The 22489-nt window shown below is 34.9% G+C and overlaps 1 protein-coding gene across 11 annotated transcripts in view; it reads right to left on the bottom strand.

Annotated features, from left to right (window-relative positions):
* The window catches only part of KIAA0825 (KIAA0825 ortholog), a 243184-nt gene that overhangs the window by 165296 nt on the left and 55399 nt on the right, over window positions 1-22489 (bottom strand). For 10 of the 11 annotated variants that reach the window (XM_038124585.1, XM_038124589.1, XM_038124588.1 and 7 more), the window contains 2 exons: window positions 21630-22299; window positions 5039-5209 (listed from right to left, as the gene is read on the bottom strand). In XM_038124585.1, the coding sequence (XP_037980513.1) occupies window positions 5039-5209; window positions 21630-22299 (841 nt within the window). The remainder of the gene's footprint in view (window positions 1-5038; window positions 5210-21629; window positions 22300-22489) is intronic. The other variant, XM_038124587.1, reaches the window with a different exon arrangement.

Raw genomic sequence — 22489 nt, 5'->3', positions numbered from 1 at the left:
CCTCCAAAAATATAAATAACAATTAAAAAATCCCTGACTCACTACGGGTCAAAAACCCTTCTGCTGTCTATCTTCAACAATGAACTTTTTACTTGTTGTACTATACTGAGCAAACTGTACTAACCCAGATGCAGAAAATGTACCTCTGAAATCATATTGTCCTCTGAGTGCAAATCCATCTTCACTTTGGATTGATCCACTGAAGCTGTGTATTTGTGAAAGAAGATACTTGAACATCTTATGTTGAGACCAAAGCAAAAATCACAACTTTTTTTTAATCTTCAATTGCAACTTTTGCAATACTGCAACTTTGCAATAAAAGTCTGTTAGGAGCACCTCAAAAATTTTAATCTACATTCCTTTTATTACACTTTCCAGAAACGGATATAGAGTCAAGCATTTCTCTTTAAGGTGTGAAGGAAAGACCTTTGCACATCTTCCTAGTACCGTGAGACAGAGCTTGTAAACCTAAGGACTTGACAACTTCACCCACAGTGTTTTCAAGCACTCCATTGGAAAAAGCCTTTCTTGGTATTCATTATCTGATCTGTCCAAAGTTCACCTTTCTCACTGAAATGGGGAAAAAGAGTGAGACAGATGAAAGCACATTAGATATTTTTTATTTTTAGAAGTCTTAACAAGAGGCTTCTGAAAACCCAAGAGGAAAGAAAAATCTAACTTAAAGATGGAAAGAGAATGCAATTTGGGAGAGTTCTAAACCCAACTCTCATGCTTAACACTTGATTACAGACAATCATGTTCCTAATTGCTTCAAAGAGAAGCTGTGATGCTGGAAGTACTGGGTGTGTTAGAACATCTCATTAATTTCAACTGAATGTAAACAGAGAAGTATTCTACCTCATCACAGTAGGTATGATGAGATACCTGCAGATGAAAGGGTTAAATAGTCAAGAAAAAACTGGGGATGGTTACTCCTCTAATTTTATGAAATCCAATGTCTGTAGTGGAATGAAGTTATGCACCATTGTGAATTAATATCATGTAAATGACAGAAAAATACAGATACCTTTTCTCTAAAAGGCAGAGTAGCAGTCTTGTCCAGATGTCACACTAATGTTCAGGGGTGGAGCAAAACCATACCATCACTTGTTTGTCCAAGAACTTTGCATTATTTTCTCCTTATTTTGATTTAAAGGATAACTTGAAGAACATATTGGTAGTAGATTAAATGTATATTTATACTATATTTTTTAAAAACTGTGCTTAGATAACACAAATACAGTTTTTAATCAAGCTCAAATCTTGGTGTATACATATTGAGGAACACTAAGTTACTGCTGGTAAAGTCAAAAAATAAAATCAGGAAGAACTAGATGGAGAACAGTGAAAAGAAGGTAGATTGAAAAATGCAATTCAGAGAATTCTTTTCTCCAATCTATGCAAAGTAATTTGTGAAAATGAGAATTCTGAATATATTCCAGAAGATGCCAGATAAAGAACTCAAACTGAACTCAGAGACCTATCTGTATCACCTAAAAACTCTCTACATCCATCTCCCTACAGAGTTCACTCTGGTTCACTGTTTCCTTTGGTGCTATTGTCTGCCATGGGGTTGCCATCAGAGAACACTGGTAGGCAGTACTTCCCTCTAACATCTATTTTCAACGACCTAAATTGGTCTTCATAGGATTCCATTGTGCACGCTGCAAAGAAACTTGTCTTGTTGCCAGCTAGAACTCTGAACTACATGTCTTTCTTTTCTCCACTGTTCTTTTTTTGGTTCACAAGCAACCTCCTACCAAAAGCAGAATCTGCAGAAGAGACTACATCCAAGCAATAATGCAATGAAAAAGTATGAAGAGAAGCCCAGGTGGCCACCTTGCAAATTTCCAATGTGGAAGCCTTCGACCTCTCCGCCCAAGAAGCAGCTATAGTCCTAGTGTAATGAGCTTTACAAACCCTGGGAGCCTCTTTACCCTTAACTACATACGCCTCTCTAATACAATCCCTTAACCATCTAGCTAAGCAACTCTTAGAAGCCATTTGACCCCTCTTAAGACCCCCTAAGAGTACAAACAATCTGTCAGAAGATATGAAATCTTTGATTCTTCTGTGATAAACCCTAAGTGTTCTTCTTACATCCAATTTATGCAGCCGTTGCTCTTTGTCATTGCTGGGTTTAGGGAAAAATGAGGGCCAAGAAACCGCCTGGTTTAGATAAAACTCAAATAACATCTTTGGGACAAAAAAAAAAAATTACAAAGAGGAACCATCCAAAGAACTACTTTGTTTCTGATGGAACTTTATACATGTTCTAAACATCAAAATTGAAGTACTATGGAATATAAAACAAAAAATCAATTGACATTGAAACAGCTATAGACATAAACACACCACTTCACACAAGCACATGAAAAAAACATTTTGTTGCATTATTTTTGTTGCACCACTGTGTGAGCTACATAGATTAAAAGTCTCCCATGAATACTAAAAGCAACCAAGGACACAAGCACAAGGCTTCTGTCTATGCAATGCCTAGGGAAACTTTAGGCGACTTGGACATTCATCTACCTTTTATGAATCGGCCATCTTTCCCTAGTTTGCCAGCAGTACTGCATGCAGAGCACTGACACTTCAGATATCCCTCACTGCAGAGACTGAGGGGTAGGCTGGATATACCCAACCTAGCTTGAACCTGCTGAGAGTATGGGTACCTTTCTAGCACCATCAGCACTCACTTCAGTCTGGGCTAATTCACTCTGCTTCTTAGGCTGGTTCTGCAGCCTGTGCTGCACTGTAAACCTGACCTTTGTACACAAGTTAATTTAAAGCTGCTTCAGACATATCTACACTCTTGACTCTGCCAAATTAAACAAGATTTCTAGTAATAAGGCTTCTAAATAAGTACTGAAGATGGCCATTATATTGTCTAGTCACATATTACAATGTGTTCTGATGAAAATAAAACAAGGATTCTAACCAATCCTTCAGATCAAAAAACTCAGCCATCATCAGTGAAAAAAAAAAATTATCAACCCAATATAGGACATTAACAGCGAGAATCTTAAATCTTTTTAGGTATGTAACACAACCTAGAACTACTGGGAACATAGCTTTCATTCTCCCACATCAAATCATCTTTCACTTCATTACAACTTAGATTTCCAACAATATGAAAATTAAGTAACACCAATAAACTTTTCTTTTAGTCAGACCTTTTGTTAAAATTTTCTCTGGACATGTCTTCTTTTCACAAACTATCTGTAAACATATCACTGAGAACAGTTTTGTGAATAGAACCACCTGATCAAACAGCAACTCTAAATACAAATATATGTCTGAAGACTTCACTAGAAGCACCTGAAAAATATTAACCATCACTTGTTTTTCAGGGCAAAATGAATTCTATGTTTTTTCTGGAATGTACCTTTCACCCACAAGACTGCCTCCTACAACATCTAATAATATTTCCCATTCAGATTTGATTAAGTAGAGGAACCAATTAAGAACCAACTTGCTATAGACATGATTACTCTAAAAGAACATTTCTCAAAGAAGGTGGCTTAACACTCTTTGGAGAAATAGTTCTGTACATAATTAAGCTTGGAAAATTTTTTATTAATTAATTAAGCAGGATAATTTTTACTTCCTAGAAAGTATAGTGTTTCTTGTTTATCTTGAAATTGTTAAGTTCTCTGAATTACTTGCCTTAAAATATAGTCCCATAAATATCAAATAAATTTCCCATTCAAGACTTTTTGAATTTTTTTTACACTTTCTCACATAATACAGTAATAAAAAGTACATTTACCATTGCCCTTACTGAGTGTATACCCTGCCCAACACATGAGGAAAACTCTACAAGTTTATTCAAAGACCTCTTTGTAGAATCAAGGCCATAAAACATAAATTATTATGTATAATAGCTTAACATTTCTTGGAATTAGTAAAACTGATTAACTAAAGGAGGCAGAAATACATTGAAGTCAGCAAAAATGTGATATGAATGCACATTTTATTAGAGATTTGACATATATTGTAAAAATATGTAAGTTAACCTGTAACTTTGGAGTGTCAATATTATAGGTGAAGAATACAACAATAAAATGTGTGCCTTGGAATTCTTCTTATTTTATATTTTTATTTTCATCAATGTAGTATTCTGAAACTACATCATTCCCAAAACACCTTTCTCCTCAGCCTGCAGCTTAACTATAGAGATAGTGAACATTTGATTTCACCTATCTTCTCTCCCTGAGCAGCCTGGCCTCATTACTGGTCTGATATTTTTCTGCAAAAGAATCAAAGCTCTTGAAACCACTTCTCTCTCATGACTTAGAGTCGCCACTGGCAGAAGTAGCAGAGTAAAAGAACATTTGTGAGCATGCTCCTGGAAGGTGTTATTCACCTGAATTTTCCCGATACCTGCTTCTACTGAATTCAATTAGATGAAAAAAAGTGAGCTTGGAACCTATAGCAAATGCAAACCTGAGGCTTTATCATTTTACTGATGTAGAATCTCCTTCTGTAACACAGCCAGTGAAGCCAGTGAGATAAGCATGCTAGTAAACACAGTGCATACGGGCAAGTGTGAGAAATACAGGTTAAACACAGACTATATCCTTTAGCAGTTAGTTTCACGTACACTAAGATCAATTAAACTGATACAATGTATGTGCTTTTCTCTCTTGAAAAAGGCAGTTTTTAAGGACAAGCTCAGAAAAATTCAGTTTCAAAGGATTCAGACTCCGAGTATTGTTGTGTCCTTTATGAGACATAGGATTTTGTAGAGAATCCTGTAGAACATACCATGTTGCAGTGTTTGATAGTTTTTCATCATTTCTCTCCATCAATATCTATAGTTAGTACATCACATCTTAATACACTGCAATCAGATCTTTTCTACAAGTCATCGTGCTTAAATGTAAATCTGCACATTTCAAAAGCTTTTTCAGTGGATATGGAAACACATTTATTTGAAAAATATGATGACAAATTAGGTAATTAATGATGAAATAGCATAAAAATTATTCTTTTGAACAAAGTAAACCAATAAATCAGGACAATCATTCATTACCTTGAACATTCTTATTCCTCTCTGTATATGAAGGCAGCAGCAGAATTTCTGTAGAGAGCTCTTCAATTTTTTCCTCCATTAATAAGAAAAGTTTGATAAGTTGAGAAAGACATTTGAGTTGATATAAGGTTAAGCAGAAGTTCCGTCCTTTCCTGTGGTATTCCTGGGAGGCTATTCAAGTAAAATTATAAAATAGCTTTTATTATAGCGGAAAAAAAAATGATACTGAAAAACTGATTATGTAAGACAGTATAATACATCAAGCAATTTCATTTTCCTTATAACATAATGTATCTTTTTCTCATTATAAAATACTGTTACAATATTTTTCCCAAGTCTTCAGAACTTCTCAATTATCTGTGAGGTTCCAATTGACTTCCAAGTTTTGTTATTCATTAACTAGGATTTTTTCCATGCAATGGATCCACTCAGAAATGTTCTCACCTGTGTTTTACAGAAAACCCACTGTATTGCAAAAGCCGAAAGGGAAAAAATCCACATCATTACTGTATTTTAATGGTTTGGGACATCACATCACTTGTCACTCTGCAAGTCACCTTGTCTGTTTAACAATCTGCTAGCAAAATACAGTTGATGAATATGACATTTGAGTGAAAGAAACATCAATCTAACACTCCACAACTTTAAATATGTGGGGTTTGAAAACAAGTGAGACTGTCAGTGAGCAAATATCAGCAAGTAATATAACTATAAGCATTTGATATTTAAAAGAAGAAACCGAACATTTTATTTTGAAAGGTTAACACATGCACTCATAACATATAATCATGTCACATCAACCAGGGAACTCAGATTTCAGCACAGTCAGACTATAAACGACTCTGAGATGTTTCCAATTCAGTATTACCAAACCACATGGGTTTAAGTACTTTAATTTTATAATGTCTTTAAATGTAACAAATTTGCACTTCTATGCAAATTGTGGTGAGATGATGTACCATGTTCCTACGCAGTTCTGTTGCAGATGTAACATCAGCAGAAAATTTAATCTAGAAAGTATCAGAGGGAGAGCCAGAGTAGTTTAAAAGGGAAGCTCTGAAAGACGAACACAAAAAGAAATTGATTGAAATGTACTTTTATGTGTCAAATCTTTCTGACCTTTGCAAATTTTAAGTATTTTGTACCTTCCTTTTCCCTCAAAGTTCCTAAATAATTTTTAGGCATTTACAAATCACATTTAAATAGACATAGATCTAAGTAGCAGAGCTAATTCCATAATTCACTATTCCAGTTTTACAGCACTAGGAAATGGACTGCAGGTTTTGCACCCGCATTTGAATTTCCTCAAAGTTCCAAACAGATGTGTTCATATTAGTTCCTTGCATTTCTAACAATGTAAAAAGAGTTACGCATAATTGCCTCTGTTAGCGTCTTTCCTCTCTGAATAATGAGTAAATAACAACTCTATCACTGGATTTCTAATTTTAAGTCTTAAACCTACAAAAAATCAGATTCACAGGATTTTACTCCTTACCTGAAAACTAGAGAATATAATCTGAGTTAATTGACATGAAAAGACTGCAGTGTAAGAACCACAAAGCACATCCTAAAAATAAACAGAACATTAGTTCTATCTCCTATAATTTGAAAACCTTGTGATATTTCTGCCCCATCTATGGAGGAACAAGGAAATGTCCACTTATTTGATTGCCTCAAATGATATTGTCCTTATTAGATTGAAAGAAAGTGGACATAGAAGACAGAGGTATACCACAGTAATGCTGTGTTTAGAATACATTGCCAACTCAGAAAAAGTAAAAACTTTTGCTTTTAATGATAATTCAGAACATATTTCAGTTTTATTGCTTCTCAGAAACGACAACTCATTTATTTAGTACTTGATGCTTAAGTAGTGATTATCCAAAGCTTGACTGAAAGGCCTTTATACATCCAGACCATTAGGTTTAAAATGCTGATTGTAGCATTTAATTTTGAAGAACACTGACCAGCCTGCTTGAACAAGCACATCACTGTTCATTTTTAAGCAGAGTAGAATAAAAAGGCACCTCTCTTCTGACATTGTTCTGACTGGATAACCACAGGACAGAAACCTTTAAGAACTGCGTAACAGCCAAGAGCGAATCAGCTAATGCAATGACATAGAGAACATCTCAAAACAGTTTATAAATCTTGTAGAAGATTGTCATGAAGAGAACATGTCTCCATGTGGACAGATGTGAAACAGACATGAAGGCTGTGATAGATGTTCGACCAAACCTCAGTGGCATCAACCTGTTTGGAGGAAAATTTGCCATATTCACAAAATGGAGTATGCTTACTCTGAAAATGTTAATGAATAGATCATGACTTGGAGGGTTAGGTCAGAAAACTAATATAACTCATTTATTCAGGTGACACTGTGCACCCCTCCATTATGAAAGTGGTCTGAAATTGTTGTTAGCATTCTATCCAATCCACAGAGGACCACACATAGGGTGGCTGAAAGCTGATCTCAGCCAGCCGCGAATCAGTTAAGCAACAGCATTCTAGTCTAACAGCAGGATAGAAAGGAAATGGAGAAAGTTACATGATACAAACCAACTTCCTTCCTGAACCAGCAGCAATTTTTACTACTATCATTCTTCTAAATTTGACTTTTTATGTATGTCCAACTTTAATTCATGCAGTCCCTGTACAAGGAAATAACTGCAGCAGGATCTTTGGATTCAGACAAACATAAACAGGACCTCTATAGTACCTCCTAACAACAGGATATGTTGGCTTTCTGCTAAAGCAATACCTAGAGAGAAGAATTTCTGAAAAGGGACAGAAAGGCTGGTACAGAGGCTATGGAGAGGTAAAGTGCATTCTACAGCCTTTGCCAATGTGCCAATGAGCTAATTTACAAATATTGCTCAAAAAAAAGTTGAGATCGGGATCTAAACAAACACAGAGGAGTAAAAAAAGGTTCTAAGCTCCTGAACATAACCCCAGGCTTCCGTCTCTGCAAAACAAGGATCACACCAATACTGCTGTACAAAACCAATGCCTCTGCTGATGATTCCTACACTGCTCCAGAGGTCAAATCTGCTAGCAGAAATATGCTAAGTCGGGAAAATGAGCTATCTCAAGCTACAACAGAAAACATTCAAATTAAGCACAGTGTCAGTGACCACTGAAGTCTGGCTGCTACTTGAGGAACAGGGAGTCAAGCATGATAATATGGCCAGCAGGACAGGCTCCTTGCCAGCCAGGGCTCAATCATGCAGATCCTAAGTAAGGCAGACCCTTGGACACGATTGGTTTCAACCAACAGTTCAGATCATCAGCCAAGTTAATGGTGATGACACAAATCTGAGGTCGAGTCAGGAAGCTAATTCACCCTTTTGAGTCTGGATCTGGTCTGGTGAAAGTAAGCACAAGTCAGGCAGAGTTCAGTGACCACTCAGTGGAACCATGGTGATAAGGCAGTTTCAAGCTCATGGCAGGAAAATTGAATCAATGGGGTAGATGAACACCAGGACACCTGTAATATGATTCAAGCAGGGACTGAGGACTCAGGTGCAGGTGAAATAGATCTCCTGGGCAGGCTGCAGTGTAGGTCCCTGAAAAGGCTGGTCAGGGCCTTCAGGCTCACTAATGCACACAAGCTCTTAAGGAACTTGAATTTTCAGACAAAACCTCAGGAAAACTGGCAAACTGTCTTTCTGCTTCATGGAGGACAGAACAACTATTTTGCTAAGAGGAAAAAAGAGAGAGTACTTGAGGTTTCTGCAGTTCTTTCTGGGGGGATAGGAGGGAGAAGACTAAAAAATTACTTGAATTAACTTAAACCTGCACTGCATTTATTTGTAGCAAGTAAATGAATCTTGATGGGTCATTACACAAAACTGGAATGAAGAATGAATCAAAACTTCCATGCAATTTAGATAATCTGTACTCTTGAGTTCCTAGCACATAGAGGCAGAGGGGACCTAAAGGATATTTAATTTCTTCAAGCATGCTGATTTACTACCCCAACTATCAAAAAACAGGCACTATAAGTCTGTCAACCCAAACAATGTTATTCTTAGACAGCTTTTCTAATAGGAAAAAGAAGGCGCAAAAGAAGGGTGTCTGTCAATTTATGCAAGGTTTGTCTGCTGGTGCTAAGGCAGCTGATGCAGTTATACAAAACCAGAGAAACTAGGGGTACTATTTTCAGGTTTGGCCTTTCATTTTACCAGAACTGAAGCTGAAGAAATTTTCATAAGATCTGAAGGACATGCCACCCTTGTCGAAGAATAAAGCTGTCCATTTTACCAGAGACCATTTGGCTGGATGTAGCTGGACAGATGGTATCATAGAATTTCACTTCACCAGTGAAAAAGTTGAGAGGTCCCTGTATGAATTCTAAGACAGCTAATAAGTTAATTAAAGCATTTTTCAAGCAACATTAAGTGAAAGACATTCTATAAAGCACTTGATTATTGTACCTGACCTTCTCCTAAGTACTTAAATTTAGTAGCAAGGTATCTGCATTTATCTTAGCACTTTTAAAGTTTTTCCCTTATCTTTGAAAAGGAAGATACATAGGAAATAAGGCGGAGCTAGATCTAGATGACCTGTGTTTATCTGCTAACTTGTGATTTTATAGCAAGTTTCAAAAGTGATACTTTCCTCAAACCTGTAGCTCTTGAAACCATTAAAAAATTGTTCCAACTCCCTTGATTATAGCCTGGAGGCACTAAAAATCTCAAAAGGCATAAGAAAACATGTATGAATGAGACCCATAAGCTAAATGTAACTTTTGCTCTCTATATAAATATTTTTAATGAGCACGGCACCTGCAATGTTTTAAAGAATTTTGAATTTACAACACCTCAAAAAATGAGTGCCTAATTCTGATCATTTCAACTCATCCAGGTATGTGGCACAGTAAAGTGTGGCACAGAAATACTTGCATCAGAAGTGAGCTGGCTCTAAATGGTAAAGAATAACTACATTATTACAATGTTGCTCTCAGATTAATTAGCCTTTACTACTCACTCTATAGAGCCACATGGCTAAACTGCTTCTGAGACTCATGGTAGAACCCTTGGAAAGCAACCTGATGACTGTTTTCTTCAGTGATTACAGCAGGGATTTCTCTCAGCAGGAACCAAGGGGTCTAAAACCCTCTTAAACAATTATACTATAAAATACCTTCCCAATACATAATACATTAAGTATCATTCATCTGTCCCCATTTCTAAGGCTTGATTTCATGTAAGATAGATCTACAATATTGTTCTTCTAGGGACACAAGTAGGCAATGTCAGGGATTTCATTCAATAAAGCTATATAAGGAAGAAAATAAAAACATCAGAAGTGCAATATTAAATTTAAAATCTAACTACAACCTGCATACGTAACAAATGGAATTACCATTTTGCTAAAATCCAGAAAGAAACAGCCTAATAAAGCAAAATAAACTTGGCTGCTGACAGTCACTGTGTATAGGGGTATTCCAAGAGTTAAATTTTCAAAGCCATGGACAGGGAGTTACATTCATAATACATAAATTCCAGTAACAATAATGCGTTCCTCAGGTCTCAGTGATATCAACTTTTAAGCGATGCCATAACTAATATAAGAACCTTGCATTTATAACAGCATTCATCTGCACACTATCTCCTAAACAGAGTTTGTATGTAAGTTGTATTATTCTTTCATTTGCATTTAGTAGATATATATTTAATTTTTATGGACATCTGCTCACAGTTTTCTCAAACTGCGTGTTGGTATACAATTTTTAATGCAACTACTAGGTTTCAATAATTGGTATTGCTGGATATAATCGCTAACTTGCTTATACTGTAAAAAACAACTTAGTATTTCTGCATAGCAGATGTAATGCATGGTATTACACAGAACTAAATTATTACAAACAGTGCCAGCAGTTTTCTATACACAGTACTTACGATAATTACAAAAAATCATCTTCATTACTGCAAGCTAACATTTTTTTAACAGTTTAATTTGGATATGTTACAAGATACATTCAAGTCACATGGATACAATTACTGTAAACCCAAGAAGCTATAAAATGTTCCTAAACAAATCCCTTTGACCCTGTTAATGTCTGTTTCTTATTAATCTAAGGCTACATTGTCTGTAGTGTGAATTTTTATGGAATATGAAAAAAAAAGGAAATCCCTTAACAGTTGTTATTGATTCCACCATTTACTCACTCAATGATAAGTGCCATTTACAAAGCAGAACAGATGCAGATGCTGACAGAAATGTAAACAATTGTTGCATGGCTTACTGCCAGATTCTAAGCCAATACATTAAATTCCAAGTGAAGCACATTTCCCCTATAGATTGCACTTATTGCCATTTCATTTCCTATGTGCTCTGTCTCTCTATTGCTGTGCCTGGCACTAAGCTATTTTCAGTTCTTTGGTGACCCCTGAGGCCTAGTCCTACCTCACATAGCCATTAGAGAAGGGAATTGCATGTGTCTGACATGGTCTGAAACCAATTATTTGATATTTTTTTCAGAATGATGCCCAACTCTGTTGGGAATGAGCAATCAAGAAATAATTTACCTCCTGATTTAATTTTTTTCTGCACAAATTAGTTGTAGCCTGAGCTGGCTATACACAGCTGCTTGTATCTCTGTCTTATCAAGATTCTACTTGAAATGGTGAAAAAGGAAAGGAGAGAGTAGAATAGAATAGATTGGGGAATCCTGCTTTAAAAAGGCATTGAGAAGTTTATCAGATATACTGATTACATGTGCTCTCTGCTGATTGAAACTGACAGACCTAGAAAGAACTATTAGTGATGTAAACAGTTATCTGAGTGGTTAAGGGTTTTTAAACACCTGTCTAAAGGGACACATTGGCATTTTTTGTCCCTTCAAAAAATAAAAGGTCACAGACCTAAAAACGGTAAACATTTTCTTATTAGACATCTCCATTACCATGGGACTTTCACAAATGCTTATACCATATATCCATACTGTGCATGTGGCAAAAAAATGTAGTGAAGTAAGGAATCTTAACTGATGTATAAACATGATAAGCATGCATAAATTTGCATAGACTTGAGTGTGTCTGTCACAGAGATGTCACTGCCAGCTATTAAACATCAGTGAAAATTACACTAATGTTTTGAAAGAGATTCACTACATATGCAACTGATTAAAATTAATTTTAAGGTTTTTTTATTTCATTGATTTAAATTTATTAAAACCTGCTCCATAATGTCTTCCCAGTAAAATGAGATCTGTTTTGACCTCATAGTGAAGGCTGATTCCATGTCAGATTCCTAGACGTTTGCTACCAAATGCTGAAGTCCTTTGTCAACATTGCATGGGTAGGTCTGCCAAAATGAAATCTTTAATTGTAAATCAGGTTTATTGATCAGCTGATGAACAAAAGAATAGACCAGTGCTGGAAACACAAGATGGAGAAAAAGAACATCAAATCGCACTCTGACTTCAAATTCATATTGCCATCTTAAATGATCTCACAAATCTGACTCCTTGACAGCATACAGCTCCTTTACAACCCCAAGGAACAGACTACAGAGACTTCCTGAAGCACTCTGAGGATGAAGTGCCTTGTAATCATGTTCAAGAAAATTACTTCATACACAAATACCTATCTCAGTTTGCTCTGAAACCCGACTCAACCTCCTCCTTAATTCTCAAAAGTATGCATAGCCTCTAATAAATTACAAGACATTCCTACCGTACACTTCAATTCCGGGTAGCCAGTGACACTTTAAACAATTCAAACGTAAACAAATTATTTCATTTCTGAATTAGAACTAAGTAACTGACTGGTCCATTTAAGGAGTTAAGCATGTGACATCCAATAATTTTTAACCAACAATTTAATTAATGATTAAAAATTAATTTATAATTTTTATAATTAATAATTATAATTAAGTATAATTAATTCATTTAATTAAATGAAATAGCAGACATTTTTTTAACATTCCTTCAATTAAAATGACTTTAAAATTTGTAGATAGACAATAGTTGCAGTTGTTTCTAGCAGTTAAAAGTGGGTTTTTAGGTGCTATTCTACATTAATAATGCCTTCTGAAGTAGTAACTACTACAAAACGTCCTTTTTGAAAACTGCAAGAACTATCCCATGACAAAATTATGCTCTTAGTAATATTTCTCAGAGATCTGAAACAGTATTTTGGCCTTGCCAATGACATAAACTGATTCCACATGCAATTTTGTTTTTTCTTGCCTACACTGTGGGCTGAGGGAGTTATCACATTCTCTGAAGTCTTCACACTCACAGAAAACACCAAAGTAGAATGTTTTATGAGAGCATAAAAACTAAGAAAGCCTGCTGAAAACAAGTGAAAATAGCACCTATATTGAAACAGAAGTCCTTGAAGAGCTCTAAAAGTTGATCTTCCTCAGTTCTTGCTGAAAGAGAAGTTGAGGACTGCCAGGTCTGTCAAACCTTCTCATGAATTCTAACTTTGACAGGACTTGCATGTGTTTCCCTGCAAACCATTTTATAACACTTGGCTGATAAAAGGCAATTCGAATGTGTATTTGAAAACACAGTAATCAACATATTTATTTTAATCTGGCTTACGTTTCTTTAATGCCTGCAAATGTAAAAATTTCTGCTAGCTGAATTTCAATTTTCAACATTCACAGAGGCTGGGTCTCTCACAGATTGGTTCATGATATTGGAACAACTCTATTCAAATTAGATTGCTAGGAACCTTCAACCAATCAGTAATTTCTATCATGTGTTGATCATTCCTTTCTGTAGGAAGGAATATGCATGATATTAGATACGACGTATATCCTTTAAAAATAGACTTAAGTGCCTAGGTCACTTCTGCTTCTCTTACTCCAAGATATAACAGAGCCAGTTCTAATTTGTTCAAATAATATAAAAAAATACAACTGGAGCCAATACTCTTATTTTTGCTTCCTGTGCCTTTGTAGTTCAAAACCCTAGTTGCAAAGTCACCACAAAGTTCTCAAGATTACTTTTCTAAGGAACACAAACATAAAAAAACAAATCTAGGCAGACAGCAAAGAAGGCAGACACTGCCATTTAAAAACTTCTAGAGAAAAGTTTTGAAATTCCTATTTTTTAAACAAATATTTTGTAGAAAGACTAATATACAAAAGAAGGATTAATCACACATGTCAGTAAAGATACAACATTCCACTCACTGAGCTGAGATTACACAATTAAAACACTTCTATCAGCATGAGCTGATAGCATGGTGCATAACAGAACACGTAATTTCTGTGTTACAGAACTTGCTGGAACTTCCCAGCACATGAATAGAAAGTCAGTACAGTGTCCCTTGTGCTAGCGTACAAAGATCTGGTTCTTAGCCAGAGGATGATCAGTGTGTGAATCTACTTTGCCTAGGCAAAGGAAACTCTTCTAGAAAATCTGAGACTAGTAACCGATCTAATTTCAGACAGTACACTGGGCACTGTGGGCACTATGTGCTAGATTTCTAATTAAGAAGTTTGACTGGGTTTTAACCATCCTTATTCTCTCTAGGTCAGATGGACTGGAATATATCCATTGCCTTGCTCTGTTCAGTAAATGTAGTATGAGGTACTAGAAAATGACTGAAAGCTCTGTTTTTCAAAAACTCGGTAGATACAGTGACCCTTTGATTGAAGATAGAGGGGTTTTTAAAAATTGTGAGACTAAGCCTCAGTGAAAAGGACATTAATATCCTAATTTAGCATGTTACAACCATCTTGTGGGCATGACACTCCCCCCTAATTTAAGCACCTATATTATTTTTCAAAACAAACTATTTGTGACTAAAATAATTCTGACTTTTTACTGTACAATTTTATGACAGAAGGGATTCTCCATCTTGGCAAAAATCAGTCAAGACTATCTCATCAACTTGTGAGTAATGATGGTAGATGCACATATTGAAAAGACTCCTGTAACAACTTTCTTTGAATCAATTGTGCAGGAGCACATTTTAAAGACATTTTTAAAGTGTCCTCTAATCTGCCTTAGACCTACAAACTCTTCTTCATGTAGGCCCATATTCTGAAGTAAAAGAGAGACTTCCATCATAATTGTCCCTCAGATTTTGTCACTTTTTATTACTAAAGAGAAAACTACAGTATATAAATGTCAAATTGACTTCTGAACATTCACAATATATCAGACGATAGAGTAAATCAGTTTTCATCTTTTACACTTGGGAGAAGAATGAAATTATCAGAGACCACAGTGAGTTAAATGCTCTGTTCATTCTGAGGAAGAAAATGCAGGTATACAAAGGAAGGCAATTAGCTGCTCTTTGCTAATTGTGAAAACATTTTGAAAAGAAAATTACCAAGAATGAAACCATGTGCCTTTCTGGACAACAGGAAATAGCTTCAAATTGAAAGAGGGTAGCTTTACATTAGATGTTAGGATAAAATTCTTGATTGTGAGGGAGATGAGGCACTGCACTATGTTGCCCAGAGAAGCTGGGGATGCCCCATCCCTTGAAGTGTTCAAGGTCAGGTTGGATGGGACTTTGAGCAACCTGGTCTAGTGGAAGGTGTTCCTGCCTATGACAGGGGAGTTGGAAGTAGATGATTATTCAGGTCCCTTCCAACCCTTGCAGTTCTGTGAATATACATGCAGAGCAGCTTAAGGGGTCAGCAGTTGCGATGGTGACTTGCACACAGGCACCATTCTTTCTGTATCTTGCTTTATATAGGTCCTTAAAGCCCTGTTCTTACAGAAGAAGTTATGTTGCCAGGCACTCTGCAATGGGACAGAGAGGTCAGAAATAGAAGACAGGCCATGTCAGGCAGGCAGTAATATAACGGAAGCACATAAAGAAACTGCTGGTCATGTGCAACCAGAAACAAAACAAGCATGTCCAAAGGAGGGGATGAACAGGCTGTTGTGGGTCTCCTGAAGTAAGAAAAAACAAGAAGAGGGACATGCAAGGAAGCAAAAAGGATGAAGTTACAGTTTTTATTATAACTTTCTTATATTTCTCTTTATAATGTCAAGAAGTCACTACAGTAGTCATGTGGGTCTCCAAATACCCTGAAGTTAAAATTTATGAAAAAAAAGCCAACTTCAAATGACTTCCATAATTACAATCTCAAACTTCGTAATTCTAAACATGTGGCCTTAGGGACACTTTAGACATTTAACTGAAAGCTAGCTTGTACCAGTCCAAAGATTTGGACAATAGAATAAATTTCATCTGCAGAAGCAGGATGCCATACTGGATATTATCATCTGTAATCCATATGGATTACTTTGTATTACGTACCTTCTCAGCATGTAAGAAACATGCAACAAGACTTTCAGGACTGAACAGTAGCAAGTCAAGTAGCACACTTTCCCCTTTCACCCTCATATTTTTAAAAAACAACTAGTTGACTATGGGCAAGAAAACATGGTGGAAAACCAATTGTAACCACAGCACAAATACTGTAAATTATCTGCAGTAAATTCTCATCTTTACAGAAATACCAAAACAGTTACAAAGATATAAATATTAATTGTATTATTCCAAGTTTGGCACTCTTCAATTTCCAGATATAAATTCAAGATAAATTACATTAAAGTTATTGAGCTGAAAGTATTCCCAGATGTGAATAGCTGAGGTATTTTTAATCATGCAGTTGCTAAACCAGTAAGCATTAATACTATTTAAGGTATATTTTTGATAGAAAAGACAAAAACTGTAGAAGATTTGTTTCAGGCCATAATGGTGGCTATTGAGATCACAAACTAAGTGAATGTAAATTATACAGAAGGATAAAAGCAAATCTGAAACTAAAGCTCTTAATTTCAAAAAGAGGAAATTATAAACGAGGGGGAATAAAACTATATGCACATAAAAATAGTACAGAAATCAAATTTAAGTTAAATGTGTAAAGCCCAAAACTCATATCTCAAGTTAGCTCTTCAGCAAATTGCTGGGAATATGTAACTATTGAGCTGTATGTAACTAGTGAGCTCAAAGAGGTTTTTCATACCAAGTGCTTTAATTTAACATTCCAAAGTTGTCTTCACTTCAACAAGTTACTCCAGAGCCTGTTTCTCTTCTTGCTCTCAACTCCATTGCACAAATGCAGTTCCTGTACATGGTAGTGAGTTGTTCTGTTCAAGATTAGCTATATGCCATATTCATTTTAGGTGTTTCACAAACACAATATATTCTGTAGGAACTCATGAATATTTAAAGATAATAGATTTAAAATATAATAATTTAAATCACAGTTTGCATTTGAATATATCTTTATAATAGAATGGGTGTTAGTTATATTCTGGAGAAAGAAAAGAGAAAGGAAGCCTGCTGGACATCTAAATAAAAGGGTACATACTGGCATAAAAGTGTAATACATTTATATTAATATTATAGTACATTTCTGAAGGTATTTTAATTATTTTCTACATAAAAATGTGCTTAGTTAAATCTGTATCACTTTAGTTTACCTCCACTTTGCAATAATATTTTTCTTAAAAATGACGAACTGCTGATATTTAGGAACATAATATCTATCTTTTCAGATTTTAAAAACCAAGCTCAGTTACGATTTTAAGTGTTTAAGGGTCTCTGGAAAGTTTGTGATCTTTAAAAATATTAAACCAATCAATTTAAATATGTCAGAAAAAAATAAAACTTAAAGCTCTGATCTGTTTTATTTTAACCACAGAAAATTAGAAAAAACCAGCCAATTAGCCTACATAAGTATTTATACTCTGTTTATACACAAAAACTATATAAATAAATCCAAAGAAAATCTTCCACTAATACATCAACTGTTCATAATTCCATCGGGTTTAAGTTTCTTTGGCAGATGTCTCACCATTATCATGTCTTATCATCTGTAAGAGTAGCTGTTTCCTCATCTAACAAATGAGAAATTAATACAAGTTAGTCATGCCTGATTAAACCAGCTTAATATTTTTGTAAACAAAGGAACACAAAAATGGTTCAAAAGGTAAAACTATAATACACAGACTAACTACAAATAATCTCTGAGAAATACCATATTGGAAATCGAAGCAAAAAATCGCAAGACATAACCTGAAAACCAGCTGAGATTCTTCCCATGCAAAGTATTATTAACATATATTTTTTGTATACTTTTAGATAACACAACATTACATAAACTTTAGAAAGATGCAAATGATTATTACAATAGAAAGTCTGAAACAACAAAATCCCATTAACAACCAAAAAACTTGAGGGAGTGGGTTGGGAAACATTCCTTGCACATTATTCTATCAAGTTGGAAACACTATGTTCTGCGAGTACACAGAGAAATTATAATTAATGTTATATAAAAACCTTGTACAGTAACAGCCCAAATACTATTGGGCTGAATCCTGCTAACAGTGCTGAATCCTGCACTGTTAAAGGTAATAAGAGGCACAAATCTACCAGGTAAGAGGATCAAGCTGTAACATAAAACCACCTGCCTCCACTAGAGCTGGCAACCAAAGATGCCGAGTTCCAAAATTTGCCTCTTTTCACATGCCATTTTGACAGCTTCTCTGTCAAGCCACACACTTCCTAGGTACTGATAAATGGAAACAATCTCTTTATAGTACTTCACAAATAACTGCTCTAGCACAGAATGAAAAGAAAAGCATTAATTCCTTACTGCACAAATAGATTATTATATATGGAATATATTGAAGATAACTCTGTTAAAGCTTGTTATAGACTACCTCTATTTTCCCAAAAGAAATAGGTTGCCTATGAAAACTTTTCTGTGGTTCTGGCATTGCTTTATTATTTTCTGTTATTTGTTTTCCCTATGCTGTATAGTAGGATCAATTACAACAGTTCTTATGAAAAAAAACCACAACAAATATCAAATAAAAACCACATTACCCTGAGGATGGACTAAGCCAACACAAACCCTTCTATCACCTCTAGGATAACAGTCCCAACTGAATGCCCTAGATTAAATTATTCTGATATTCTGAAATGTGTTGGTTTGAGGGCTCCCAACGGGCAGAGACAACATACATCAAAAAATAAGAAACACATCTGTCTTTCAGCTAAGAATAAAACTTCTTTCTGTCTTTCCCTCTATATTTATGCATGAGGTTCTTTTAATACTTGCCAAACTGCATCACTCTCAAGATAATCTATTAAACCTGTCTTTTAACCTAACCTGTGTTAGGTTGGGAAAAATAAATTTCCACTCTAATTTGTGAGAGGGCAACAAAGTACCAGAATTTAAGAGTTCCAAGCAGGAAAAGTCACTTGACATCAAGAATTTGTCCACCATTACAAATCTCTTAAAATATTTCCCAAATAGTTATTTCACTGTGAACTATCTTGTGAACATTTTAATTCAAAAGGAAAAAAATCCCTTTATATAACTTAGTGTGTTACAAATGTAGTATATTCATACATTTATAGGAGAGAAATCTCTTTCCAAAAAAGAGTCTTCACATACAAGCTCATACATAAATAAGTCACACAGTAATAACTGTTTTAGTTATGATACAAGGATACTTTTTGCTTGAATTGATGAATAATACCAAATAATAGGCTATGACACATCCAGAAAATGAAAAAAAACCTGAAATTACACTCAAAACTTCACAACTGTGACCATGTATTTTGTTTTAGCCTGACTTCTGATTTCACTATTGGTGCCTTATGGTTTCCCTGGCTGAAGCGTGTATGAGCAGTTTTTTGCGGCAAACTAGTAGGAATAATAGAAAACCAGTAGGCAAATCAATATCTACTTCCCATACTAACTTCTTGATTTAAAATAACATGAAGACACAACTGTGACAGCCTCTGCAAAGAATGTAATCCTGAGAATTAAATTATATTAATGAACAGCAATTCTAAACACATTTTATGGGTGCTAAGGAGACAGCTGCTGCATCTGAAATCTGACATGCAATGAATTTTCAATAAAAAATAAAATCTGATCTAATATTTATGAAATAGAGAAACTATATTTTAATTAATAGCAGAAAATGTTTTAAAGTTTTAAAGCAAGCAAGCAAGCAAGTGTAAGATTTACTGTTTGTTTTCACCTTCCTCTGTGTTTCTGACCATACAAAAGAAATGTGCACTGGAAGCCAGTACTGATAGATGTACTGGCATATAAACATGCAAAGTCACATTCTGTGGCAAAAAAAAAATGTAGGCAGAGGAAGTACTCTGTTAATAGATTGAATGATTGTTTTCTTCTCCCTTGTAATGCAGAGTTAAAGTATGATTTTTCAGAGAGACATGTCTGTGAGCACTTTAAACTTCATATTTTAGATGTAAAATGGAGATGACTGAACTTCCACATCTTCGTGAGCTGTTTTGAGACTGAAAGAAAAATTAAGTTACAAACTTCTGCTCACTCCAGGCAATTTTTTTTGGTCAGTGAATCCTTTCACTGACTTACATCTCACTATGTCATTCAAAAACACATTTCTTGCTATTTCATATCTCAACAGTACTCTGACACTACTTCTTTTCACTGTTTTCTGCCAACACTGCATCCCACTAGTACATACACTGAACTTCTTATTCTTCCTACTCATTTGTCTGCATGCCTTCTTCCTTGTCTTTCACACGTTCCAGTATTCCTCCATATTTCAGTTCCCGTTGAAAATAATCTTTGCATTTCTTCCACTGGAATTTTTAGTTGACTAACACTAACACATATGCTGACTTTAAAACTCAGAAGTATGTCATTTTCTTCTCTGTAGACCTTTCAAATCATCACCTCATTAATCCTTTATGCTGCACAATTCAAAGATCTTCTGTTTCTGTGTTTTTCACATGATTCTAAACTTTTAATATTTTCTCTCTTCAAATCACTTTATGGTAAGCTGTGCTTTAAACAAATGGCTCCTGCACAGAGGTGTGCTCTAAACACTGCATTGTAAAAGCAATTACATACAATTGTGCAATTATGTTATGGAAGTTTTGATTCTGTATTATTTTTTTCCAAATCACTGGTTCTTCCTTTTGGAAATTAGCATGTCAGACTTAAAAACAGCAAAAAGAAAACACAGAAAACACTACATCAATAATAGATTCCTTTTCCACTTGACATTTCTTGGAACAAGAAAAAATGGCCAGGCAGTATTAACTTGAACTTACTGTACTTTCACAAGACTAGAAAGTGTAAATGGGTTTTCTGTTTGTTTCTTAGTTTGAGAATTATAAGCTGCATATTAATCTTTTGGGTCAGCTCTGATGTGTAAATCAGTATGTGTTTTATGGACACATTACTGTACAGTCTTTCCCATAATCTCCTTTAAACATCTGACAATTAAAAAAAAAAAAAAATTTGGAGTAGAAGACTCAACAGTTTGTGTTTATATAAATCTGGATTAAATAGTTCTTATTCTAGTACATATTTCAGAAGCTGGAATAAAAGAGGCTGAAAAAAATTACTATGACATGACAGTGTTATCCAATGGATTATAATAGAATTTTGTTTAATTACATGAGTTACTCTTACTTTTGCAGCACAATTCAAGTTCAACTGCAGTAATGTGTTTTAAACATAAAACTATAATTACTAATTTCAGTTCTCTCTCTTCACAGAAAATAATCAAGTACATATATAAAAAAGTAGCATAATTAAAAATAACACCTAACTACAAAGAATATAAAATAAGACTACTAACCCATAGCGTGAACTCTTCCTCTATGCTTCTTTGAAATCTTGTTTGCTTTAACTATATGTAGAGCATTTTCTTTGAACTGCAGCTCACAAAGTCTTTCAAGAAGAACTGTCATTTCTTCAGTGATGGTATCCAGGTAAGTTTCATTAATAAACTTTAATGACGAAGATGGACCAATAGTTCCAGTTAGTATATACAAATCCTCTTTTATCATCGTGCACAATCTGGGTATGGAACTTTGGTAACCATGAACCACCTTATCAAAATTTGTTTCACCACAACTAGACAAAATACAGTTTTGTAGAAGATCACTAACCAGTTTATTCTGCATATTTTGATACCTCATTAAGACTTCTGATTTGGGATAAAGAAACAAAAGCTGCTGTACACACTGAGTTTTAAACTCCATTTGTTGTTGCAAAGCATTAGTGTTTGTTTCTTCTTGACTCTGCAGTCTATTTACTAAAAATTGCCGAAGATGCAATCTCACATCATCCCAAAGAGATTTCACATCCACAGCTGAATCATCCTGAATGGTATGAAGCGAAGATGTTAAGTCAAAAGATGTCCCACTTGCAGTACAGGGAAATGAGACACCACACTGACTAGAGAGATCCAGAAGGAAGTGAAGTACCATTTCTTCTTGATTCTTCTCATTCTTCAACAAGCTTTGCTAACAAAGGTAAATCAGACAATATTATAGAAATTTTTATTAATTTCAGTTCATTAAATGAACAGCTGCATATTAGACTAAAAAAGTTTCCTATAATAATTATCTTAACAGCAAGTAAGATATGTAAGCAACAGAAATCAAAAAATCTGTGGAAGACAGGATTTATACACAAATTAATTTTCTTGTCTAC

Source organism: Motacilla alba, chromosome Z (assembly GCF_015832195.1).
Source record: "Motacilla alba alba isolate MOTALB_02 chromosome Z, Motacilla_alba_V1.0_pri, whole genome shotgun sequence".
Lineage (NCBI taxonomy): Eukaryota > Metazoa > Chordata > Aves > Passeriformes > Motacillidae > Motacilla > Motacilla alba.
Note: the sequence above shows the minus strand (reverse complement) of the source record. Positions and strands in the feature narration are given on the sequence as shown.